Genomic DNA, 27,587 nt, shown 5'->3' with positions numbered 1-27,587 from the left:
TTAGGGATTTTTAAAAATGAGAAGAAAGGAAAAGATATAGCTACAAAATAAGTCAGAAGCAAAATAGGTGGGAAAAAATGGCCAAGATCAAAGTAGTATTTTCTTGTTTCTGGTTATAATAATGAAGCAAGGATCAGTAGCAACAATTAAGGTATTAAAATAAACTGGTTTTTAAAATTTGGCCTTTCTCTGGGCTCAGAGAATTCATAAGTTGTTCATTGTTAGCTAAGTTTGAAGTTTTTTTAACTTCAAAATAAGTTCAAATTAGTATTTTATGATTACTCATTGTAGAGCTGTGCCTATAATCCACCTCTCCAGAGCCAAATTTTTTGTTCCTAACTAATGCATAAAATCAAACCTTCATTGCCACCCTGTCCCAAAGTAGGAATTTTGAAATTTCATTCTGGCCATTAACGATAATTGGGACTTGTAAAACTAGCTAATTTATACTTACTTGTTAATGGAAAAATAAACAGTTCTTTGAGTATGTGTTTTCCATCAAATGCAAACCTACCTTGGAGGTGACCACGGTAGCATTTGGCCTCTTTTGTTCATGTTATCATGGAATCATGAATTGCAGAAGCCAGGGAGGCCCAAATGCCACTGCAGTGCTTAGTTTATTAGCTTAAGTGAGACAGCACACCATGTATATGACTGTTAGCTTCGTCTGTGATTTCATAGATGCTTTAATTGTAAATTCCTGTAAGATAGTGTTTATGACCATGGGAATAGCATCTCATTCCATTTATTAGTATTACTCTGTGAAGGCGCAACTGTAGTTTATTAATCTCCTTGTTTATTATTTGAGTAGTCAGTGAATATTTGTGAGTTGAGTTACTATTGCATGATTTGTTGTTACTTTTTTTTTCTCCGTCGCCCAGACTGGAGTGCAATGGCACAATCTTGGCTTACTGCAACCCCCACCTCCACCTCCTGGGTTCAAGCGATTCTCTGCCTCAGCCTCCCGAGTAGCTAGGATTACAGGAGCGCGCCACTACACCCAACTAATTTTTGTATTTTTAGTAGAGATGGGTTTTTGCCACATTGGCCAGACTGGTCTTGAACTCCTGACCTCAGGTGATCTGCCTGCCTCGGCCTCCCAAAGTGCTGGGATTACAGGCATGAGCCACCATGCCCAGCCTGTTTTTACTTTTTTTTTTTGCACTGTAGCTGAGAAAACTTGGGAACCATCTTGTTACTTATTATACCTCTTTCTACATATGATTTGAGGCAGATTCCAAAAATACTTAACATATTAAAGATTAAAAGTTGGGAGAATTATAGCAAAGGGAATAATTAAGAAAATAAAACTATTACAGAATGAGTATATGATCCTGTATGGGCTTAAGTTTTTAAGAGATGAGTCACAGGCTGGTCGCAGTGGCTCATGCCTGTAATCCCAGCACTTTGGGAGGCTGAGGTGGGCGGATCTCGAGGTCAAAAGATCGAGACCATCCTGGCCAACATGCTGAAACCCCGTCTTTACTAAAAATATAAAAATTAGCTGGGTGTTTGGCAGGCGCCTGTAGTCCCAGCTACTCAGGAGGCTGAGGCAGAAGAATCGCTTGAATCCGGGAGGTGGAGGTTGCAGTGAGCCGAGACTGCACCACTGTGCTCCATCAAGACTCTGTCTCAAAAAAAAAAAAAAAAAAAAAAGAGATGAGTCACAAATTTGTCTCAGGATTTCCTAGTAGCCAGGCAATGAGGGCAACATGATCAGTTATAAGATTCATATTGTTTGGCCAGCTGAAAACAAACTAGGTGTTCAGGAAATTTCTCCATTGTATATTATAAACAAGAGATATGTGATATAATGGAATACATCCTTACACTTTTGCTCCAATATAAAAAAAAAATCAGAACAGTACAAAAAATAGTTTATACCCAGTATTTGTCATCCCTAACAGATATTTATATTATCATATTTTTCTTGTGTCCTTATTTAAAAAGAATCACGAGAGATAAACTTGAAGTGTCTTATATTATTTTCCCAGTCTCCTTCTTCTCCCTCCTTCTCTCAGTATGAAACTGATATATAGGCTGTCAAGGCTTTTTTTTTCTTTTTATAACTTTTACTGCATGTATCTGTAAATAATATATAAACCTTAAATTTGCATAAATAATGTACTGGACATGTCATTCCTAAACTTGCTTTTTAAAATTAGCACTGTGTTTGATATCCATGTTGCTATAGATCTAGTTCATTAATTTTAAATCCCGAAGTAGAGTTTTCCATTATATGGAAATAATACAAATTAATTATTCCCCTACTGAAGGATTTTTAGTTTGTTTCTAGTTTTTTTACTGTTATAAACAGTGCCACATTGAACACCCTTATCTGTGTCTTCTTGTGCCCACGTATAGAATTTCTCTAGGGCAGCAGTTCTCAAAATGTGGTTCCAGGAACAGTACCTCAGGATCATCTGGGAACTTGTTAGAAATGCAAACTTGGGCCCATCCCAAATCTCTGAATCTGAAACTCTGGGGGTGGGGCCAGCAATCTGTTTAAAAGGAGATTCTGGTGCACTCTACACTTCAGAATCACAGCTCTAGCACTTGTATAGTTAAAAGTGGAATTACTAAGTTTTAGGGTACATGCATTTTCAACTTTACTAGATACAGCCAATTGGTTTTATAGAATTCTTTTTATGGAATCAATTTTTACATATTTGTTAAGTCCCTCGTTACAAGCTTTTTTTAAGTTTGTCTTTTGGCTTTGTTTATGGTACTTAAAAATTGTAACCAAATTTTTTTTTTTTTTTTTGAGGCAGAGTCTTGCTCTGTCACCAGGCTGGAGTACAGTGGCGCAATCTCGGCTCACTGCAACCTCCGCCTTCTGGGTTCAAGCGATTCTTCCGCCTCAGCCTCCCGAGTAGCTGGGACCACAGGCACGTGCCATCGTGCCTGGCTAATTTTTTTGTATTTTTAGTAGAGACGGGGTTTCACTGTGTTGGCCAGGATGGTCTCGATCTCTTGACCTTGTGATCTGCCCGCCTTGGCCTCCCAAAGTGCTGGGATTACAGGCGTGAGCCATTGCGCCCGGCCAAAATTGTAACCAAATTTTAAAAATTGTGGCCAGGTGTAGTGGCTCATCCCTGTAATCCTAGCACTTTGGGAGGCCAAGGTGGGCAGACTGCTTGAGTCCAGGAGTTCGAGACCTGCCTGGGCAACATGGCAAAACCCTGTCTCCACAAAAAAATATTAAAAATTAGCAAGGTGGTATGGTGGTGCACACCTGTAGTCCCAGCTACTTGTGAGGCTGAGGTGGGAGGACTGCTTGAGCCTGGGAGGCAGAGGTCATAGTGAGCCAAGATCGCGCCACTGTGCTCCAGCCTGGGTTACAAAGTGAGACCCTGTCTCAAAAAGTAAAAATTGTATATATTTGAGGTATGCAACATAATATTTTGATTTGCATATGCATAATGAAATGATTACTATAGTCAAATCAATTAACATATCCATTATCTGACAGTTACCGTGCGTGTGTGTGCATGGACACGTAGTAAAAGCAGCTACAATCTGTAATACGATATTATTAACTATAGCCCTCATATTGTACGTTAGATCTCTAGATGGATTCATCCTACCCCTCTGCAACTTTGTTCCCTTTGACCTACATCTCCCTGTTCCCACTCCCTCATCCCCAAGTTCACCAGCTTTTCAAATGGCTTTGGTATTTAGAAAGGCTTTGGAGGGAAGAATTTTGAGTTGGATTTGATTTGCTACCGAGACACCCCATTGAGATATATAGACGTTATTTGAGGATCATCTGAGGCTTATGAGAGAAGTGGTAGTTGTAGAGATTTGGAAAACATTTGTATAAAGGCAGAAATTTGACATTGTTGGGATGGATGAAATTGCCATAAAGATATGTCTGACTGTCTGATGAAAAACAAACAAAAAATTGTCATAAAGAGAATGTAGATTGAGAAAATGATTGAGGATTAAACCATGGGAAGCAACAGTAGACAAAGATAATCTGGTAAAAGAGGCTGAGGAATGATCACAAGGCAGAGTAAGGAGAAGAATCTGAAACATGAGTGGTGACAGGAATGTAAGCAGGGAGAGATCACGAATGCTGCAGAGAAAGGAATACATCTAAGAAAGGTGTAAAAATGTTGCCTTTCAAGAGAGCAGCTAGCAAAGGGTTGAGGAATAGAAGACTCCTTAAGTTTCAATAAAGCTTAGGAGAAGATGAAACAAACTTAGAGAGGGTAACAGGGTCATTTTGCTTTACTGGAGTATTTATACCCCAAAGGAAGGAGCCCATGGCAAGTTTGGTGTTAACGAGTCTATCTTCTCTTCAGGCAGCCTTTTCATAGATATACTTTAAATACCCTTTGAGTAAATTCATTCTCAATATTGTGCAGTGGTATAGAGTGATATAATTGTGACTAGGTGATTACTTTGCATTAGATAGTCTTCTCTGATGTTAACATTTAAATTTGGGACCTCAATGGTAAGGAGCCACTCAAACAATATGGAGACAAAATGTCCAGTATCTAGCAGGTCAAACAATAGTTGGGATAGTATCTCAATAATCTAATAAAATTCTTGCTTCTTGGATCTGACCAGGGTGAAGAGAGAACAGAAATCTTTGCCCCCTGACGTTGGAAATCTCGTTTAACCTTCAAACTGGCGATGTCAAGGGTTCCAAGTCCTCCACCTCCGGCAGAAATGTCGAGTGGCCCTGTAGCTGAGAGTTGGTGCTACACACAGGTAAGTTCAAGTTTTCACCCTGTGAATCCTACATTTGGAGAGGGTTTGGTGGACAAAAGGAGTAGGATTGCTTTTCCACATTGAGCTTCCTGCTTTCTCTGGAATACAACTGCCAAAGAGCAGATAGATAAGGTACTTGTTAACCTTAGGTTCCTTAGTTTTCCACGTGGAATCTGGATTCCCTAGGCTAGTGTTTTTCAGTGGAGATTGAAAGGGGGAATCTTTGAAACTAGATCCACTTACATTGCCCTTGATGAAAGTGTGTTCTAAGTTTCCTTTGTTGGGGAAATAAATTTGAGATGGGCAACCCCAGGCAGTGACATCAGCATTTTAATTAGAGAGACCCATTTTAAGTACAGTTTTATCATATGCTTTCCCAGCTCTGATCATGGTGGTGTGGTGGCCTTTTTTTTCCTGTCCATATTTCTCTCACTTTCCATCCAGTGTTTCTCAGCAGCTGAAAAAAGTTGCAAAAGCTATTGGTCAGTGTGAGATTTCTTAAAATGTGGATGAGGAAACCTAAGGTGAGAAAAAGCTGAAAACTGCTGTCTTTCTATCAGGATCATGCAGAGGGAGGGAGGGGAAATGATGATCTACTCTTCAGCCTGCTTTTTCAGGTTGTCCACTTCCTATTTAATTGCTTCCTGTTTTTCTATCAACAGATCAAGGTAGTGAAATTCTCCTACATGTGGACCATCAATAACTTTAGTTTTTGCCGTGAGGAAATGGGTGAAGTCATTAAAAGTTCTACGTTTTCATCAGGAGCTAATGATAAACTGAAATGGTGAGGAAGAATACATCTAGCTGTAAAAATTTTTCTAAAGCTGTCTGTTTTGTTTGACTTTATGGGACACTGATGGGAATGTACGTTCCATGAAGGCAGGGACTTTGTTTTGTTCTTACTGTATTTCCCAGTGCCTAGCACAGTGCCTGGCACATAATAGGTACTTATTAAATATTTGTTGAATTAATTCAATGAGTATATCAGAGATCAGCAAATTCAGGCTATAGGGTAATGCAAACAAGTAAAGAAGGCCAGTGTTATAAATGATATCCATAAATGGATGAATGGTGACTGCTTGGCAAACTAGTAAGTGTTCTTCTAAAAGAGGTGCTGGCTACTCAGCTCCAGCTAACTATAGCTATGTATGAGTAAGGGCTGACCCTTGCCAGCTTTTCTGATTTTTCTTTCTTTTTTTTTTTTTAAATAAAAGACGGGGTTTCACCATGTTGGTCAGGCTGGTCTTGAACTCCCGACCTCAGGTGATCCACCCGCCTTGGCCTCCAAAGTGCTTGGATTACAGGCATGAGCCACCATGCCCTGCCTAATTTTTCAAGAAAAGTGAGAAATCTAGATTTTAACATACAATCTCTTTACTTTTAAACTGCCTGCTTTTAAATAAGAAAGGGGATTTATTTGCTTATATAACTGTGTTAACAGGGTATAGGATAGGTTTGAAGGTAGCTTGATCCAGCAAGCCAGTGGTTAGAGTAAGAACCCCATCTCTCTCCTGGCCCTGCTCTCCACGCTCTTGGACATCTCAGGTCTGGCTTCCCTTGTGCTTGAAGGATGACTGGCAGTAGCAATGAACGTAATCCACTACATGCCAGCAAAAGTCTTTGAGCTTTCTCTGAACTAACTGTGTGGCCAGGAATATGTCATGTCATAAAACAAACATGCACTGATTGTTTTATGTCTGCATTCCCTGAACTAATCCCTGGAGCAGGGGAAATATGATCCAGGAGTGGGGATCAGCCTCATTCAAACTATGCGTCATCTTGCCCGAGGAGCAGGCAGTTAAGGACACAGCCATATACCCACTGCAAAGACCAAAACACATGTTCCTGAACCACCAGTTTTGACCTCTGATAACCCACCAAAAGTTGTTTTTTCATTCATTTAGTATTTGTTGGCTATATATTGTGCATTGTACTACTAAATGTTGAGAGAGATGTTTATTCTTAGATGTTGTATTTAAATCCTCATCATTAGCAAGGTGTATAGTAATTTATGTGGCATATGCAGTCCCTAGAGAGACACTGGATTGGGCCACCTATTTGAGAGAGGTGCAATAATACTGACAAGGCCTAAGGATACTTATGGCCTATGTATTGCATGTGGTAGAAGCAGTGTCTGAAACACATGCATTTGACTAATGACATTCACAACTTAGTTCAACCTATTCTGTCTGAATTTTGTTTTGATCTCTTCATAACAGTTTGGCATCTCTAACTATTAGAAGTCTGGCCTGACATTCTGTGTTGTATAATGGGAATTTACTGTCTCTGTGCTTCCTTCATATTACATTCTTTATTTTAGTCTTAGAATATTATTGCCAGATTGGTAACATATCTATAAAAGATTATGTATGTTATCATTATCTTTTTTTTTTTTTTTGAGACAGAGCTTCATTCTTGTTGCCCAGGCTGGAATGCAGTGGTGTGATCTCAGCTCACTGCAGCCTCTGCCTCCTGGGTGTAAGTGATTCTCTTGTCTCAGCCTTCTGAGTAGCTGGGACTACAGGCACCCGTCACCACACCTGGCTAATTTTTGTATTTTTAATAGAGACTGGGTTTCACCATGTTGACCAGGCTGATATTGAGCTCCTGACCTCAAGTGATCCACCCGCCTCGGCTTCCGGTGGATCACCTGAGGTCAGGAGTTCAATCACCTGAGGTGAGCCACTGTGCTCAGCCATTTTTTTTTTTTTTTTTTTTTTTGGGAGACAGAGTCTCACTCTATTCCCCAGGCTGGACTGCAGTGGTGTGATCTCGGCTCACTGCAACCTCTGCCTCCTGGGTTAAAGCGATTCTCCTGCCTCAACTTCCGGAGAAGCAGGGATTACAGGCGCCCACCACCACACCTGATATTTTTAGTAGAGACAAGGTTTCACCATGTGGGCCAGCTGTTCTCAAATTCCTTACCTCAAGTGATCTGCCTGCCTCAGCCTCCCAAAGTGCTGGGATTACAGGCGTGAGCCACTGCATCCCAGCCTGTTGTTTGATCTTTAAAAGGTGACTCAGATTGCTTTAGAAAAGTGGTTCACATCCAGGTGTGGTTGCTTATTCTTGTAATCCCAGCACTCTGGGAGGCTAAGGCAGGTGGATCACTTGAGGCATTCAAGACCAGCCTGGGCAATATGGTGAAACCCCATCTCTACAAAAATTAGCTGGGCATGGTGGTGCACACCTGTAGTCCCAGCTACTCAGGAGGCTGAGGTGGGAGGATCACCTGAGCCCAGGGAGATTGAGGTTGCAGTAAGCCATGATGACACCACTGCACTTCAGCCTGGATGACAGCATATGACTCTGTCAAAAAAAATTAAAAAAGAAGAGAAAAGTGGTTCCCAAGTATCATTCTACTGGATTATATTCTTCTATGGGGCCTGGATTTGTTCTTTAAATATCTCCCTCTTGAGTCTGATGTTTCATTTCTATCAACATGGATGCTTTTGACATTTCTTTTTTCTACCTGTTTTGGACAGGTGTTTGCGAGTAAACCCCAAAGGGCTAGATGAAGAAAGCAAAGATTACCTGTCACTTTACCTGTTACTGGTCAGCTGTCCAAAGAGTGAAGTTCGGGCAAAATTCAAATTTTCCATCCTGAATGCCAAGGGAGAAGAAACCAAAGCTATGGGTAAATGTTGTCCTCTTTGTTCAGCTCTTAACTTTGATATCCAGCAGTTTCATACACTGACAAGTTGTGGATTTGATCTGCTTTTTGCGTAACCTTAAATGTGACTTTTTTTTTTCATCCCAGAGAGTCAACGGGCATATAGATTTGTGCAAGGCAAAGACTGGGGATTCAAGAAATTCATCCGTAGAGATTTTCTTTTGGATGAGGCCAATGGGCTTCTCCCTGATGACAAGCTTACCCTCTTCTGTGAGGTGAGTCCTTGTATTCTGCTGAGTCTAGCAGTTCCCAGACCTGATGAGTATTGGTAGACTTAATTATATTGTATCAGGGATATAGAGTAAGAAAAATCCCCAAGTGAAGTAGTGCTGCACAAACGTTATTTATATGACTGATTGAGCTACCTGATGATTTCAAGGTTGTTGGGCATGTCAGCTTTCTGCTTGTTACTGTTCTTAAAAACAAAGATTGTGTGCTATCCTGGTATGTGTCAGTTTTAAGTTGCTTTGGTCAGGAGTTTTCACTGTGGGTTTTTTTCAGATAGCATTTGAAAGGACTGTCACTTCAAGCTAAATATGTGTATCTGTTCTTTATACTTTCTGGCTCCTCCTTAACTGTGAGGGCCATGTGTGTTTGCGATTACTTTCTTTCCTGCTCTTTGAACTAGATTCTTATCCAGAGTTGAGTGCCTATGGTTTGTCTTGCTGGAGTAATTGTGAAATAGGAAGGTGAGAACCATTTTTTTTTCTAGGGTGAAGGCTACTTAAAGCTCTCTAACTCACAGTTAGCTTGGAGAGTTAGCTGTAGTCAATTAGGAAAGTCCTCTCACCAGTGACCTAAGAGCCTTTCCCAGGTTTACAGGAGAAGCCTTGAAGTAAAATTCCCAAACCAAGAATGAGTTGGAAAGTGGTTTCTTTAATGAGTATATACTGATTAGTCATTTCATGCTGTTATGAATACATTTAGAAATACAAACTCACAGTGTAATAAATGAATAAAATCTCCAGTCAACTGGGGCATTAAGTGTTCCCTGCACATAGTGTGGTTGAGGAACCACTTCCTGAGCAGCACCGCTTGATAATAATAAACAGTGTATCATCATGGGGGATGGTACAGTTGTTCCCCAATTGCCAACTCGCTCTGTCAAATAATAGGCTCACACTGTGAGTTAATGACCGTTTCAAAGGCATGTCACCACCTGAGAGCAGGAAAGGGAGTCCCTTAGAAATCTTGCCCTTTTCCAGAAAAGGCCTGGCTGTCAGTAGCAGGCTTCTGTATTTCTTTCTTTCTGTTTTTTTTTTTTTTTTGAGATGGAGTCTTGCTCTGCCACCCAGGCTAGAGTGCAGTTGTGCTATCTTGGCTCACTGCAACCTCTGCCTCCCAGATTCAAGTGATTCTCCTGCCTCAGCCTCCCGAGTAGCTGGGATTACAGGCGTGTGTCACCAGGCCTGGCTAATTCTTGTATTTTTAGTAAAGATGGGGTTTTACCAAGTTGGCCAGGCTGGTTTCTCGAATTCCTGACCCCAAGCCATCCGCCTACCTTGGCTTCCCAAAGTGCTAGGATTACAGGCATGAGCCACTGTGCCCAGCCAGCATTCTGTATTGCAACAGAGTGGTTGCAAATGTTTAGAAAACTTTGGAGGCAGTTTCTTACAATACCACACTAAGTATGTAAAATATGGTTTGCATAAATTGCTATCTCCTCTCCTTTTTAATTACTAAGCAAGAAGGAAATACTAGAGTGATAGCATCTATAATACATTCATAAAATGTGGCAGTTCTTTTATGTCTGATAAACTTGAAGTGTGCATTCTGTGTAAATCTAACTGGTCACAGATTATACTCAGTTGCCTGAATGAAGAAATGCGAACAATTAGTTGGTTTTACATGAGGTTAGATGTTATATAATCAGACCACAGTTTGAATCTTCACCTAGAGACTTGCATTTCAGAAAATCTTAAAAATAGTAGAAGATGCTAGTTTTTGTTGGAAATGAAAGCCAATCTTGAAACTGTTCTCTGAAGAAAATCTCCCCTAAATACCGCATCTGGCAGTATTAGGCAATGCAGTAACCTTTACTGCAGCTTTTTTGAGTCCATGGTGGGTCCAGCCTTTTCTCTCATATGCTTCCCCCTCTCTCCCTTATCCATTCCAGCTGCTCCAACCCCTGTCTTCACAGTCTTGATTTGGAAACCAGTTGGCCTGCCCTCACTTGGCAGTCTCTTATCCTGTGGTTAAATCTGAGGCCAAGTTCCAGCTCGGTCTCTCTCCCTTCACTTCCCCATATGAAATTCTCTTAGGAGAAATCCTGTGGTTAAGTTTAGATGTGCCTTGACTTAGATGGGAAGTGAGATGACACTTTGGAAACGAGGAGATGTTGAACAGAGAAACGTCTGCTGGGTTCTGCTGATGCCATCGGTTTCTTACCATCGAACCAGGTGTGCCATCTGTTCCTCTCACACTTCTCTGTTGGCCACAGGTGCTGAGTGTTGCTTCTCATACTTGGGCTTATGCCTAGTGAGACTTGTTTCTGTTCCAAGGCTCTCCGTGGACTTAGTAGCATTCAGCGTTGCAAGACGGTTGCGTGGGGGTGTGTATTGGATGTGTGGGTTTTAAAGATGTCTGCAGCTCGTCTTGTCATCTCAGTTCTTAGCACTTTTCATAGCTAGATCATTTTTGGTGCACATTTTATCCCTTTGACCTGTTGTTTCCCTTCTATCAGTGGAATATTTATAAACGTATTTGTTTTAATTTGTATTTACATTTTATTTGTTATTGGTTTAATTAGTATTTTCTTATTGTTTTGAGGCTTTTTTGAAGTTGATGTCCATATAGAAATCTGGGTTCTGAATACCCCAGTGCCCCATGCCTCACTCAGCCTTTGGCTCAGGCACTTCTCATTCTCATCTTGATATAATAAATATGGTTGTTTCATAGGGGTTTTGGTGCTCCCAGAGGCCACAAGAGGGACTTCTACAGTGAAAGACAGAAGCACTTATTTATGTGTGGTCTTTATTTCAGTGGTATTACTGTTGTTAAATGTTTAAATGATTGCAGAATCTGCGAATGATGAATGAGTGGTCTTGTTTATAATGTGCCCTACATCGAGTTCACTTTCAGACAAGATCAGGCGTGTTCAGGGTGATATGACCATAGACACTGAGATCACTTTCAATTCTCAGTGATGTTTTACCTATTAGGAAATTTGGCGTTTCTCCCAAATTGGTATTACTTTGTTAACTTATTTGGAAGCATTTCCTAAGCATTGCGTGAATTGTTCCTTATTACAACTCTTTGAGCCAGGTTTAGTGCTGTTTTCTTCATTTCATGTTACAAGGGAAAGAAGCAGTGTGTAGGGAGTCAGGTAATTTTTCGTAACATTGTGCAGCAAACTAGTGTGAGGGTCATGTCAGCTCCCTATTATTTACCTCTAGTCCACTGCACTACACTAACTGGAGCTGAATGCCATTCACCCAGGAAGCACAGACTCTCCCAAGTTTTCTTGATAGAGCATTTACTTTGGTAATAAAAGAGAGAGACATGAGAGCCAGGCGAGGTGGTACACACCTGTGGCTCCCAGCTACCCCTGAGGCTGATGCAAGAGGATCACTTGAGCCCAGGAGTTCGAGGTTGTGGTGTGCTGTGATTGTGCTTGTGAGCAGCCATTGCACTCCTACCTGGGCAACATAATTAGTCCCTGTCTGCCTGTCTGTAAAAAAATAAACAGAGACATGAAAGCATGTTTAAATTCCATTTAAAATTTTCTCTTTAATAATTTGGTCCACAGAAAATCTTCATGAAATATTTCAGCTTCTATTGACCCTTCTCTCCAATTATTTACATTGAAAACAAATAGCCATTAGCAATAAAGATGCATTGTATTCCAACTTTACCATATATGCCTTTGACAGGTAGATAATCCCAGTGCCTCTCTGTGATACTGCAATTAAAGATGAAATATGAAATAACATATAAATGTGAAATATCCAGACACTAATCATCTTTATTTTATTTTTTTAAGAGATGGGATCTTGATCTTGCCCAGGCTGGAGTGCAGTTGGTTAATCATAACTCACTATAACCCGTAATTCTAGCAGTTTGGGAGGCTAAGGTAGGAGGATCATTCAAGCCCAGAAGTTTGAGACCAGTCTGGGTAACACAATGAGACCCTGCCTCTACAAAAACTTTTAAAATTAGCCAGGTATGATGGTATATGCCTGTAGTCCTAGCTACTTGGGAGGGTGAGGCAGGATAATTGCTTAACCCCAGGAGTTGGCGGCTACAGTAAGCTATGATCACACCATCACCAATGCACTCCAGCCTGGGCAACAGAGGGAGACCCTGTCTCTAAATTTTAAAAATAATAGTTTTATACATGCATGTGTGCACACGCGCGCACATGCACACACACACACACACACTTTTAATAGCCTGGGAATAAGTATTTTTGCCAAATTTTAAATAAGTGGATCTATTCCTTTTTACCTTTTTATCCTTTAATTATTGGATTATTTGAATATATTATTTGTACTGGATGAAAATACCAATATTTGATTTTTCTTGACCTACACAAATGGTGATTTAATAGGTAACATTACTGTAGGTTGTAAAGCATAAGAATATAGCTAACCTACCAGCCATCCTAAAAATGTGACCAGTAACTTGGAACTAACCAGTATATGCTTCTCCCCAATCCCTAAGATTTGTTTCCCACTCAGAAGATGATAAATAGCTATTTTGAGTTTTATGTTATTGTGCACTTGTTTATTATTTGTATGTCTGAATAATATATTGTTTAGGTTGCTTGTTTTGGAGCTTTATAAAAATGATGTCAGACTGTATGTAGTCATCTAAGACTTGCTTTTTCATATTATGTTTCTAACATTTATGTAACTATACTTCATCCATATTTATCGCTGTATATAATAGTCTGTATGAATGTATAATTTATTCATTCTTTTGCTGATGGGCATTTAGGTTGTTGCTAATCTTTTCTAGTAGAAATAGTGCTCCTGCTGTAAATAATTTGTAGGTAGTGTCTATTTTTCTTAGATTGTTTTAATTATATAGAAGTTAAAAAATGTATTTCCCTAGGTTTTACTTTATGTATAGATTAAATGTACAAGAATTGGCACAATCTTTAGTTTTTTAGGAAATTTTCTTTTTTAAGAAAAGGATTGACTTTAAAAGTGAGACCCTTTTACAACTTGAAGTTAAGGGATTATACAGCCTTCCTGAGACATTTTCATGCAGTCATTTATAAGATGACATAAATGTCACAGTCACGTCATCTTCACAGCTGCAGTTCTGAATGAGTCTCTACAGTCAACTTTATAGGCATTAAAAAAATCTTTAGTTTTTCTCAAAATGGTCTCATTTTAGCATCATCATTTGCAGAGGAAAACAATCCCTTTCTAAGTTAAAAGTTTGGGCTCTGAAGACTCATTTGTGAATGCCATTTAGAATTTATTTTTAATTAAGCGTATTTAATGTTGGTGAGAGGTGCCAGACATTCAGAGCTCTGGAGACTCCAGGCATCTATATATCTACAGAACAAGCCTAGCTCAGACAATAAAGGTACATTCTCTTTCCTGCCATGTTCCTGTCTGTGTCCAGAGAGAGGAATTGCCCCAGTGAGAAATGTCACAGTCTTTGGGCCCCACTCATTACCACATGTGCATCTAACCAGCAGAAGGCCCACTGGTAACCATGGTTTGATTATGTGAAATTCAGTTTAGCTCTTCTTGCCAATTCATTTCACCCAGTCTACTAAATTGCCATCAAGTGTTAATGACTTTGGGCTCCTATCAACCTGGTTTAATTCAAGCTAGGAACCCAGTGCCAAAAGCATTCTCCATTCCCTTCATTGGCCTTCCCAGGAGATTCCTGCCTTTCCCTGTGAGAAAGTTGGATTTAATTGGTCTTTTCCTTTTTTTTTTTTTAATTAGTATTTTGGAGCTATAACTAAGAACAGGCAACTTCTACTTTTGGTGTTAATGTTATATCAAAGAAGTGAGGGCAGTAATATGAGAAAGTGGCAGAAACAAATTAGAGATCTTACAGAGGACAAGAGAGAATCTCTGTGGGATGGTTTGTACTGGGTCCTAGGCTATTAAAATAATGTTATAATCTGGCTCTGATAAATGTGATACTAATGCCAAGTACATTCATAATTGATTAACTTGGCTGCTTCATTGCCCAAGACCATAACAGCTAGTTTTAAACAAATGAATAAATTTCTTGACCTGATAGTAAATATCTCACTCCTGCACAGAAGGAACTACAGGTCATTAACTTTGCCTCTGGGTTTATGACTGCATTTAAGGGATGACTTGCATCTTGAAGGTTAAAAGAAATCTGGGTCATTAAGGATGTTCCTAAGCTGTCTTTCTCATCTTACCTTTAGGAATAGCAAGAGTGAGGAGCTAATTCTCAAGGTTTTTGAGTTCTGCTTTGAATTTAACTTTTCTAACAGAATGTGATGTAGGAGATGGAGATGAAGCATAACAATGATTGTGAGGCAGACGACTGATCTGCAGGGTCCTAGCTACAGTTTGGCAGCTGACATTTATTTTATGATGTATGATTTATAAATCCTTGTATTTGGTACCCTAACCAATTTATCTCAGTTTCACTGACCCACCTAGAAGTTAACTTGATTTTTTTTATCTAGGCTGTACTGGTTAAAACATGCTTCTGCTGAATTTATAGTGGGAAGTTGGGATTCCTTTATAAACCTATCATCATCATTCTCTTCCAAAGCTGTAAGTGCCTGTGTAGCTGTAGCCAGGCATCTTGGATGTCATTATCACAACTGACTAAAGGTATAGAAGTTGTGGGATACTCACCCAGTTATCACTACTAGAAAGAGCTTCCAAGTCTGACCCTAACTCATAGTGGGTCAGTAATGTCATGTTCATTAAACTAATATTTTTGAAGAATTGCCAGTTATTTACCAGGCCCTGTCAAGGGTGCATTTTATGTGCATGTTCTCGACCTAACTAAAATAAGTGCTTTTAGGCTTCAGTTATTAGATTTAGCGAGGTGCAGTGGCTTGCGTCTGTAATCTCGGCACTTTGGAAGGCCAAGGATGGAGGATCAGTTTGAGCCCAGAAGTTCAAGATAACCCTGGGGAACATAGTGAGACCTTGTCTCTGTAAACAAATAAAAAATCAGTCAGACGTAGTGGCATGCGCCTGTTGTCCCAACTACTCCAGAGGCTGGAGTGGAAAGATCACTTGAACACGGGAGGTCAATGCTGCAGTGAGCTATGATCATGCTACGGCACTCCATCTGGGGCGACAGAGAGTGAGACTCTGTCACACACAAAAAAAATTATTAGATTCTTGTCGCTAGAGTTTAATTTAAATGGTAATATTTTTAGGAGTTCTTTTTATTTAACTTAAGGCAGAATAAGGTAAATACTTGAGGTTTAACATTTGTTTCTGTTTTGTCTCTCTGGCACCTTTGCCCAGGTTTGTAGTCTTAGGGAGGTGAAGCTTATTAGAAACTGGAGGAAAAGGAGATTTGTGGGGCTCTCTCCCCATTGTCCTGAGATGGTATAGAATAAATCTGATTGTGACAGATCAGGAGTTACTTGATCCAGGGATAAAGCCTTGATTTGTGGAGGTGGTTTCAAGATGATATGATTAGTATTAATATCTGAATGGACTACAGCAATGAGGTAAAAGTCGTCTCTCTATCTGCTGGCAAAAAAATTCTTGGTAACAAAACCTTGGCTTGTGTTTCCTTGTCTTTCACAGGTGAGTGTTGTACAAGATTCTGTCAACATTTCTGGCCAGAATACCATGAATATGGTAAAGGTTCCCGAGTGCCGCTTGGCAGATGAGTTAGGAGGACTGTGGGAGAATTCCCGGTTCACAGACTGCTGCTTGTGTGTTGCTGGCCAGGAATTCCAGGCTCACAAAGCTATCTTAGCAGGTTGGTATTTATTCACGAGGAATTTTATAGTTTTGGTGAAATGAGGAAAAACAAGTGATTGCATAATCACCTTTTGAACAACTTCAACTTTTTGAACTTGATTACAAAACAAACTGCAGCTAAATATTATCTTTGTATTCTGGTAACATTAATGCTCAGAACCAAAAAAAGCTGCTCTCTGTAAAATGACATTTCTGTATTTCCTCTCTGTAGTGGACTTAGGCCATCATTTTCAAGGAATGGATGATCACGTACAAAGGTTTTAAATGCCTTTGCCCCTAGAGAGTAGGTGTCAGAGTACCGGTTAAAAGCAGGAATCATCCCCTAGATAGGGGCTTAGGATGTAATGGAGAGGATTCTATACTCAGGACTAAATACCATCTAGCTAGTCCTCAGCCCTGGAGGGCTTAGCCCTCTCTTCAATTTAAACATACTCAAAGAATGAAACTGTTGCCCCGACATGGAGGATCAGGTCTTGCTTCTAATAGGCCCATGGTTTTCAAGACGAGAGAGATTGACATCAAGGAGGAACTGATGAGGAAGGACTGACTTCACCGCCCAGGGAAGGGTAACAGTCACCTTCTTAAGACTTCTCTTAAGACCGTAAGACCTAACAGGAGATTTCATAAACCTTCAAGTAACACACTTCTTACCAAGACCCTCAGCTCTGTCATTCTAAAGTGCACACCTGGTAAAACCTCAATCTGCCTCAGTCTAAACATTTTCCTGTTCCCTCTCACAACTGTTATTGTGTAATACTCAAGGAATTCACCAGGTGTGGTAGCTCGCGCCTGTAATCCCAGCACATTAGGAGGCCAAGGCGGATGGATCACCTCAGGTCAGGAGTTCGAGACCAGCCTGGCCAACATGGTGAAACCCCATCTCTACTTAAAATACAAAAATTAGTTGGGTGTGGTGGCATGCGCCTGTAATCCCAGCTACTCCAGAGACTGAGACAGGAGAATCGCTTGAACCTGGGAGGCAGAGGTTGCAGCGAGGTGAGATTGCACCACTGTACTCCAGCCTGGGGGACAGAGCAAGACTCCGTCTTGGGGGGAAAAAAAAAAAAAACCCAAGGAAGTCTGTAACTCTTTGGTTAGTATCTCCACACTTAGCTAGGCCCTCAACACCACCAGTAGTTTTTCTACAGATACACAGGCAAGTCCCTTTCTTAACAATAGCTGTCTCAAACCTTAACCGCTCTTTAACTCTTTCCAAACTCCTAAAAGATGACCTTGCCTACTTTGTCCAAGAGAAAAGGAGGCCCTTTTGTATGAACTCCCTCAACTCCTGCCTCTCGCCTCACCTGCATTCTCAGTGCAGGTGTTCTTCCTTGTGGAAAAACAGACTGTTTTCTACTTCTGCTCTGTTTTATATCCCATCTTGCCTTCATAGAAACCTTACTCTACTGGTTTATACCTTTGCTATCTGGTCTCTTCACTAGCTCTCTTTCTGTTATTGCCTCTTCACCTTCAGCCTGTAAACAGGCTCCGAGCTTCTCCCTCTAGTTATTCTCTCTCTTTTCCCCAGAGCTGAGTTTCTTGAGTTAGCATATTCATTTTCTGCTTCTTTACTCTCACTTGTCCTCAGTTCACCTCTGGGCTATGAAAACAGTTTTTCAAAATTATGTGATGTACTAGTTCCTAAATTTGAAGGACTTTAGTTCATATACTAGGACTCCTCTCTCCTGGTTCTCTGGTTGCTTCTAATGCGTGGTCTCCTTATTTCTGCTTTGTCCATCCCTTTATACGTTGGCGAGCCCTAAGGATCTGCTTCAGTTCTGTTTTGATTCCACTTCTTCTCCCTGAGTGGTTTCATTTATTCCCATTGCACCAGCTGCTGCCTGTGTACTGAGGACCCTCAAGACCTGGCTGCTTCGGACCCTTGCTTCTTTATGAAAAGCACCAGGCCTTTAGTCTTAAATTTCTGAAATATATTTATGTAGTACTCTATAGTCTATAACCCTTCTGATAAGAGCAATGAGGATTAATATCATTTTGGCATAAATTAAAATACCGAGGTTCAGAGGATTAAATGATTTGCACAAGAATATGTGGTTAGGAAATGGTAAAGCTAGGCCAGGTGCAGTGGCTCACACCTATAATCCCAGCATTTTGGGAGGCTAAGGTGGGCCCATCACTTGAGGTCAGGAGTTCGAGACCAGCTTGGCCAACATGGTGAAACCCTGTCTACTAAAAATACAAAAATTAGTTGGGCATGGTGGCACATGCCTGTAATCCCAGCTCCTCTAGAGGCTGATGCAGGAAAATCGCTTGAGCCCAGGAAGTGGAGGTTGCAGTGAGTTGAGATCACACCTTTGCACTCCAGCCTGAGCAACAGGATTGAAACTCTGTCTCAAAAAAAAAAAAAAGAGACCGGGTGCGGTGGCTCATGCCTGTAATCCCAGCACTTTGGGAGGCCAAGACAGGTGGATCATCTGAGGTCAGAAGTTCGAGACCAGCCTGGCCAACATGGTGAAACACCATCTCTACCAAAAATACAAAAATTAGTTGGGCGTAGTGGTGGACACCTGTAAGCCCAGCTACTCGGGAGGCTGAGGCAGGAGAATCACTTGAACCCAGGAGGCGGAGGTTGCAGTGAGCCAAGATTGTGCCACTGCACTCCAGCCTGGGCAACTCCGTCTCAAAAAAATTAAAAAAAAAAAAAAAAAGAAAAGAAGAGAAATGGCAGAGCTAAAATTAGTCCTTTCTGACATAAACTATAGGCTAAAAGTTCCAGTCCCCTGGTAGCTCAAAGCCCTTCTACTATATATTCTGTCCATTCCTTTACTCTTAGGTAATGGTTGGACCTCAGCTTTGACCAAAACCCCTGATTTATTTGACAACATGAAAAAATTTGAGTTCTTAGCCATTTTATTACTTTTGGTGGTTGAGATTATTTACTTATTTTTCATGGTGTTCATTGGACTAGAATAAGGATGAGTTGGAGCACTGTTTTTCAGCCTTCATTATCCCTACCTCTAAGGAGAAAAACTAAATTTAAATTCTCCCTGATGAGAGAAATAAAATACTAAGAAGATTCTATGAGGTAGGGTTGTGCTTTAAAGGGACACAAATCGTTATAATATCTAAGGTTCCCCCCGCCCCTGCCACCTCTTTAGGGCAGTATCATCTGTGTTAGGAATGCATAGCTTAGAAAAACAGACAGCTTGTCATAGGTGAGCATGCACTTCATCTGGTTAGTGGATGCCATTGAGCCCAGTTCTTGACCTTCTTCCTGTGCGGTCCCTGGAGGTGCAGAAAGTATGGTGTCAGTTCCAACAAAAACACAGGTATTAGTACACCCTGCTTGATCATAAGGGGCCTTCCATTTGAACCCCAAATCTATACAGAGAACATAGCATTGTCATCCAACATAGATAACTTAAGTAATTTCCTTGAAATATGAATGGTTGGAGTAGAACTGATAAGAAATTATTTTGGAAGTAGTGGTTTCTTACTTTCCTTTATGTATTATAATTAGTTACTTATCGTTATAATATATAAAGAAAGGAATTTTATAATTCTGATAAAAGTTGAGGCTGAGACCTTTCCTATATAGCAGTAGGATTGGAAAGAAAATGATCTCTTCCCTCATGACTGGCAAAAACCAGGAGATTTCACCGTGATAGCCTTATCTGTTTGTTTCTCTTTCACTTTGTAGCTCGTTCTCCGGTTTTTAGTGCCATGTTTGAACATGAAATGGAAGAGAGCAAAAAGGTATGTACAGGATGAAGACATGTCTGAAGACACGTCTGTTTAGCCGGGTATCTAGAGTCAGATGCTTTCCCACTTTAGCTGCAGATTTATTTTCCTAATTATTTTTTTCTTACTGTGTTACTAAAATGGAATATGAGTCCCTAAACAGACTCGTTCTGAGAGCAGAGAGAAGTGGTCTAGAAGAATTATAGCTAAAGCAGATTGACTTATTCAGTGAGGCTGGTCATCCACACAGTTTTGGGTGAGGGTATTTAGACATATGTTTTCACTCAGAAAATTGAGGAAAAGGTGAAAAAATTAAAGAGTTGTTTTGCTGTTGTGTTTGAGAAGACAGAGATGGAATGTGTGATGGGAGAAAAGGCTATTATATATTATAATCAAGCCAGACAAAGAAATTTCCCATTAATGTTAGGTTTTAAATGATACAAGGTTCTCTCCTCACCAGAGCTTAAAATCATGAAAATAGTTTAGTTTAGGGATTTTGTTCTGTCGGAATGTTTCTCATTTTCAGTTTTCCTGGCATAGAATCGGGTCGAAATCAACGATGTGGAGCCTGAAGTTTTTAAGGAAATGATGTGCTTCATTTACACGGGGAAGGCTCCAAACCTTGACAAAATGGCTGATGATTTGCTGGCAGCTGCTGACAAGGTAAGATAAGAATAGAAAAATAATCATGACTAGGAGTTACTGAGACTTCTTGAGTTTCATGAATGGGCTTCTATGTTGCATTGTGGGTAAAATGAGCATATATCCTGGTTTGGCGAGGACGGTCCTGGTTTACACATATTATTCCAACACAATTATTAATAGCACATTTTTTATTCTCAAAAGTGTCCTGCTTTGAATAGTAAACTATATGGTCACCTAACTATGGGAAAGATGGGTAAGTTTGACATTTACCTCTCCTCTTTTTTCCAGCTCAAATTTAACCACAGTGATAGTAAAGATTCAAATAATACTAACATTTGGATTGTGCTTTATAATTTATAAAATGGTTTTGAGTTTATTAACGTATTTAAACTTTATCAGTAAAACAGCCCTTTGTATCCGTGTGGACTCAACCAACCTCAGATCAAAAATATTTGAGAAAAAAAGAAGGGGCCGGGCACAGTGGCTCACGGCTGTAATCCCACCAGTTTGAGAGGCCGAGGCAGGCAGATTACCTAAGCTCAGGAGTTCGAGACCAGCCTGGGCAACATGGCACAACCCCATCTCTTCTAAAAAATACAAAAATTAGCCAGGTGTGATGGTGCGTGCTTGTAGTCCCAACTACTCAGGAGGCTGAGGCAAGAGAATAGCTTGAACTCGGGTGGCGGAGGTTGCAGTGAGCTGAGATTGTGCCACTGCACTCCACCCTGGACAACAGAACAAGAATCTGTCTCCAAAAAAAGAAAAAAAAGAAACAAGAAAAAACAGGCTGGGCACAGTGGTGCTGGGTTCGTGGTACATCCAGCCTGTAATCCCAAAATAAGGTGAAATATCAACAGATATTAGGTTGGTCTTATGAAAAATACTGAGTGAACCAAGTCAAATAGTTGCTATTTTACTGCAGGATTTCTTTTCTAACAGGAATTATGATAGACAGCATTTCTCCAATTTAGTTTTAACCTTGGAATCCTGTTTCTCAAGGATCACCTGCAAGATTAGTGGTCCCCAAAACACTTTGGGAAACTGACTTTCATTGTGTAGGTACAGCAGAGCGAGAGATCAGTGTTCTGCCCTTCTAGGCCCTGCGGTCTGTGGAAACATGACCTGTGGGGAAGGGCAAAAGAATTGGTATTTACCCCATGGAGCTTTTCCTGTGCTGGGCGACAAGTGCAGTTGGCATGAGGGTGGGAAAAGGACACAGACCCTGCCAGCAGTAGACCCTGTGAGAAAGAAGTTTCTCTGCTTAGAGCACCCCCTCTTCCTGCCATGATGCTGCAATACCCATTGGAGGGAAAAGTGGGCTCTGGTCTAAGGACACAACAGCCTTCCAGGATTTCCTTATGGGGTAGTCTCCTACGTCCTTTTGTGCCTGAGGACAGAGAAAAGTGCCTGTGTTTATAAGTGGAGCTTTTTATTGATTGGCTTTTTGGAGTGTATGTAGAAGATGGGGCAAGTAAACGCAGTCAGTTCCCGATGAAGAAGATTGGAATATTAACCATATCCTTCTTGTCACCTTTCAAGACTTTATGAGTACAGTTAAGCAGTGTGAAAATTCCGTACCCTTTCAGTCTACCTCAATTCTGACCAGGGGAAACTTGCTTTTAATGGAGACAGTAAGAAAATATTCACTGCAAGCTCTGGGAAAGCAGAAGACACAACCCAATACCTGCCTTTTATAAAGTTAATATGATTCTGCCTGATCTTTGTTCTGATTTTTAATGAAGTGGTCACTTGTGCTTATACACATCAGGTGTTTATCCTCTGATCTTCTAGATTCCATAAGGATAAGTATTGCAAGGCCCACTTTTTAGACAGAAATACTAAGGCTCAGAGTTGTATATCCACAGAGCCAAGATTCAACTTCTGCTGTGTCCCTGAGTTTTCATTTTTGCTCCTTAGCCAGAGACCCTACTGATAACCTGCTGTAAGTACACAGGGCATGGTGATCAGCCTGAACTGCCATTTCAAGGATGGCATTTCAGCACAATGTGTTAACTTGTGGCTTTAAAAGATAAAGCTATTGAATCACAGCTCTGCTTTAAATTTATGAATGAGAAGTAATTGAAGGGTGCATTGTCAAATTCCATTCAGATTTTCCGACTAGACAGTTTTTGCTCCAAGCCTGTTTGAAAACATTTTTACCTTTACACCTCTTTGTGAGTTTTAGGAAAACAGAATAAGAAATCTTTCATGGAATGATCTAAACATCTAGAATTTACCCAAGAGGCTGAAACAGCTTCTTCTGAGCTTTTCCAGTCTCCTGGGGACATGTGTAATTAGACCAAAAACAAAACAAAACACGTCGGCCAGGCCTGGGAGACACAATTTCCATCTCTTGGGTAAGTACTGCCATTAGGCAGGTTTTTCAGAAGCATAATTAAGAAAAAACTTTGTCCCCAAGGGACAAGAATGGCTACTTTTGTCTAATTATGCAGTAGGGATCAGAGCTATTCACAGTAAAAGTCCTTTTAAAAGAATGTATTGAGAAAGGATAAGAGGAAACGTCTGGGCAGCACTGTATAAAGACTGAACATTTACTAAACCTTTTTTCTCCAGCCTTTTAAAACAAAAACAGCAACTTCATTTCTTGCTTATCTAATGTCATTCCTGTTTTCCATGGAAACTGTTTTCCAGGTCCTCAAATGTAAAAAATTAAAGCTGCACCAAAACCAATAAAACCTCTCTTTTGCTGCAGGAGATCACAGTGCCAGCAGATATGCTCCTCACCCAGAATTCATAACAATGCAATTGTCCTGGTTTGATTGCCATGATTCACCCTGAAGGGGCATTGTGTCATTGAGTTCTGGGGCCTTCAAGCTGGGGCCTGTAAGGAGATTGTACATAGCTTCAGAGCAAACTGTTTTCCTGTGAACTGATTAATGACATTTTATTTTGTGCCTCCTTGTATTTCCTTTCCCTTTCCTATCCCTGAAGTTCCTAATAAGTTTATAATCTCATATTAGAGAACAAGTAGTAGAGTTGTATCAGCACCAATCAGGTAGATCAGATGTGCGTGCCCAGCATTAACCTAGATTTTCCATTTCAAGAACATTTATGCCTTGTACTTAGAAATAGGAGTTTTTAAACTGAAACTGGATTTAGGGTTTCTGCACTTTGTCCTTTTACCCTGAGAAGCTTAACCTCAACCTCAATAAAATAAGACTCTGTTTATCCTTTTCTATTTAAAAGGAGGCCTTTAGTTGACCCTCATTCTGGAACGACTAGTGGCAGAGATGCTGGTAAAAGTTACCACTGGGCTCCTTTTCACAGCCTGATGGGCCAGTTGGGATATCCTGCTGGGCTAGTGACAATGCTTAAGTAGAAAGTATTGTGCTTCGCCCTCTTCTGGCTGTAAATAAGGGGACTGCAGTAATGTCTCTGTTGACTTGAAGCAGACTAATGCCTCACTGTAATCCTAAGTGGTGAAGGTTTAAGAAAGACTTTCATCACAGTCAGGAGGAGAGTAAACTTCAGGATGCAGGTCTACCCTGTAGTTGCCATTTCTCTAATAGGTAGATTTTAGAACTCTAATGGCAGCTTTCCAAGTTATTTTAGCTGTTTACATTTCAAGCTTAAACATCTAACCTTCAGAATATGGTTATGATTTATCATTGCAGTAGTAGCTTTTCATGGTCTGTGCAGTTCTGCTCAAGTATCTAGTTAATACGATGGTACGGCTAAGAAAAAAAACAGCTTCAGTAGTGGTCAGCCCAGAGCTATTGCTGCTCTGACAACAGCAGTGCTTGTGTTTTACAGTATGCCCTGGAGCGTTTAAAGGTCATGTGTGAGGATGCCCTCTGCAGTAACCTGTCCGTGGAGAATGCTGCAGAAATTCTCATCCTGGCTGACCTCCACAGCGCAGATCAGTTGAAAACTCAAGCAGTGGATTTCATAAACTAGTGAGTTGGCATCTTCAAAGTTCTTCTTTCAGAATAGTTGGATAGCTGAAGAAATGAGAAAGAATTTGAATTAGTGGGTAAAGCGGGCAAGTAGCTTCATTAACCTTTTGGCAGTTAAGTATAGAGCTTTCATCTTTTCCTTCAATTGACCGTATGGAAAATGTGTTTACTTTCACAGGTTGAATCCTATTGGTGAGTAAAGTGTTTTACTTCCTCATAGTGAATCGAATTGATGAAAATAACTTGCCTGCCTGAAAAAGCTGTGTGCCCCAGACATAGTATCTTTACTTCACACTCAGTGGCTTAATAAAAGACATGTAGATTTCTAGGAGGATAGAGGTACCTTTATGAGTTGATAAAATGTATCTCATGTTCGGTTGTAGAATGAGGAAAAGAGAAAGGATCATCAGTAGCTGGTTTCATAACACTGTTTTGAGAAAGAAATGTTCATTGCACTAGGTCTATTCCTTCATAGATAGGAAGGGGCCAAGATGAGGTGTAGTTACAACATGTTCTACTCCCTTGCCCAATGGAGAGAGCAAAGGCTTGAAAAAACCCAAAGAAGAAAAGCCCTCAAAACAGCAGTCTGGAGCAAGACAGGTCTGAGATATTTCAGGTGGATGAGTGAACAGTATTCAACATAGAAAATTCTCAAAGTCAGGGAATGATATCCTCTAGGTCTAGTTGTAGAATTATTTTCTATGGAGTTATCAAGTGAGGCAGAAGAGGGAGGGGAGAGGCCCATCAGTGTGAGTTCCTTTGAATGCTTCCTGTGTGCCGGACACTCACTTGGTGCTTTTGAGATATTAACCATTGAATGAAGTACTGTTATCCTCCCCTCTTTTTTGATAATCAAGTAGGCCCCGGTCTCTGGTCTGCCCTGTGGTTAAAGGCTGGTGAGTGGCAAAGCCAGGCAGAAGCTCGGGGCTGTCTGGCCGAGGGAACCCAGGATCCTTCTTTATGATTGGCATCACTGGTGAATATAAGGAACACTGGGTGTGTTGAGGGCCTGGGGAACATTCCACTTTTTGTTTTTGAGAATACAGTGGCTCAAAGTCCTGGTTTTCAGATGACGACAGCCACAGGCAAGTCACCAGTCTGTACATTGTCTAACAAGCAAATTCTCACGCGTATTAAGGGTTCTGTCTGTTTCCTGCATTGACACCCTTTATACCTAACGCTGGTAAATTAGGCTATCTAGGTGGCTGTTGAATTCGTCCCTTGCTCACTCCCTTTGGTAACCCATTTCTCCACATTTCTCGTAGTCACGCGTCGGATGTCTTGGAGACCTCTGGGTGGAAGTCAATGGTGGTGTCACATCCCCACTTGGTGGCTGAGGCATACCGCTCTCTGGCTTCAGCACAGTGTCCTTTTCTGGGACCCCCACGCAAACGCCTGAAGCAATCCTAAGATCCTGCCTGTTGTAAGACTCCGTTTATTTTCCAGAAGCAGCAGCCACTGTTGCTGCCACTGACCACCAGGTAGACAGCGCAATCTGTGGAGCTTTTACTCTGTTGTGAGGGGAAGAGACTGCATTGTGGCCCCAAACTTTTAAAACAGCACTAAATAACTTGGGGGAAACGGGGGGAGGGAAGGGCCCAGGACTCGGGGCTATTGAACCTAATGAAAACCCTGTTGCTGCGTCACTGTGTTCTCTTTGGCCTGGCCGAGTTTGATACTGTGGGAATTCAGTTTAGGCGCTGGCCCGAGGACATCCCAGCGGTGGTACTTCGGAGCAACCTGTCTGCATCTGACTGAGCAGAACAAATCGTCAGGTGCCTGGAGCAAAAAGGAAAAAAAAAGAAAGGACATTGAATTTTAACAGAAGGGAAAAGGAAAGAAGAAAAGATTTTTGCAGAGCTTCTCAAAAATCAGTTTGTGGATTCCAGTAGTATTTATATTGAGAGAAACAAATTTTAGTCCTTCCAGCTGTGCTAAAGCTTGGATATTTGTGAAAACTCCTCACCACCATACGAGTACCAGAACAGCTCTCTTGTTGTTAGCACTTACTGTTTGCAAGAGCAGAATACATCCTTTCATGCTTTTATGAAAAATGACAAGTGAAGGCGAAAGGGGAAGGTTATTTCATCTGGAAGATGAGTGTTCTGATGTGGTGGCTTTTGCAAAAATCTTTATTGGTGTTGAAAACTGGAAAAAATAATTCATCCAGAATTCATACTGTCTTGACAAGAACTATGGTTATCTGTTTTTAGATATTGTGGAAAATGTTTTTTGGCATTTTTCTCTGATTTTATTTCTTTTCCCCCGTCTCTTTTTCTAAAAAACCAAACAAAAAACATAAAAACAGAATGAAAGAAGAGAAGAGAGAAGGAAATTTTATTAATTAAAAATGCTGCGTGATAAAATCCCAGCCCAGATTGCTCAGCTGTTTGTACCTGACTTGCCGCCTGCATAGGAGCCAGTTCTGTTCCTTCTGACTAGCCCCTCCTCCTCCAGGGGAAAACTTCCAAATGTTAATTTTTTTCTTTTTGAAAATATAAATAATTACTATTTTGTACTGTGTGGTATCTCTGGTCTTTTGTTTCACTCACCTGCCTTGTCTCTTGGGTCGGAATCCCTTGCTTAAGGGATATTGAAGTCCTAGTTTTCAGCTTGCAGAGATTATGTTTGAAATGTCTAATGAGCCATAGGGATTTGTTGAGACTCCGTAATCTCAAGTTTTCTTTGTGAGCTATCACTGTCTGCCAGTCTCTTGTCCTCCCTGAGTATCTCACAGTCCATATCCTGATGAGGGATCAGGCCCCTGCCTCTGCCAAGGCAAGTAATGGTAGTGGGCTTTTCTGCACCCTGTATGTTTTAAGACCTAATCCCCATCTCCCTTCTCCTAACCAAATATAAAAAGATCCAGGGGACATAAATGTGGAGATTAAATAAAGGGAAATTATTGTCTCTGACTGGTTCTGTCATTGACTTGATGTGTTTCGAGAAAAGCTAATATCTGAGCTCAGAAGAATGTTCTGGGCTCCCTGTCTGCCTTTTTTGTGGCTCTGTTAGGTCAGTGGGATA

At 40.7% G+C, this 27,587-nt stretch overlaps 1 protein-coding gene across 4 annotated transcripts in view; it reads left to right on the top strand.

Moving 5' to 3' along the window:
* SPOP (speckle type BTB/POZ protein) overlaps positions 1 to 27,078 on the top strand; it is an 86,201-nt gene extending 59,123 nt beyond the window's left edge. For all 4 annotated transcript variants that reach the window (XM_012463485.2, XM_012463484.2, XM_064367512.1 and 1 more), the window contains 9 exons: positions 4,576 to 4,719; positions 5,382 to 5,503; positions 8,205 to 8,356; positions 8,480 to 8,607; positions 16,117 to 16,294; positions 19,958 to 20,013; positions 20,539 to 20,661; positions 24,418 to 24,560; positions 25,826 to 27,078. In XM_012463485.2, coding sequence (XP_012318908.1) covers positions 4,642 to 4,719; positions 5,382 to 5,503; positions 8,205 to 8,356; positions 8,480 to 8,607; positions 16,117 to 16,294; positions 19,958 to 20,013; positions 20,539 to 20,661; positions 24,418 to 24,560; positions 25,826 to 25,970 — 1,125 coding nt within the window. In that variant the 5' untranslated portion in view covers positions 4,576 to 4,641 and the 3' untranslated portion in view covers positions 25,971 to 27,078. The remainder of the gene's footprint in view (positions 1 to 4,575; positions 4,720 to 5,381; positions 5,504 to 8,204; positions 8,357 to 8,479; positions 8,608 to 16,116; positions 16,295 to 19,957; positions 20,014 to 20,538; positions 20,662 to 24,417; positions 24,561 to 25,825) is intronic.
* Positions 27,079 to 27,587: the final 509 nt, after the last annotated feature.

The sequence above is a fragment of the Aotus nancymaae genome, unplaced genomic scaffold, assembly GCF_030222135.1.
Source record: "Aotus nancymaae isolate 86718 unplaced genomic scaffold, 86718_ANA_hifiasm-v0.15.2.pri h1tg000072l, whole genome shotgun sequence".
In the NCBI taxonomy this organism is placed as follows: domain Eukaryota; kingdom Metazoa; phylum Chordata; class Mammalia; order Primates; family Aotidae; genus Aotus; species Aotus nancymaae.
This window is presented reverse-complemented; position numbering and strand designations above follow the sequence as displayed.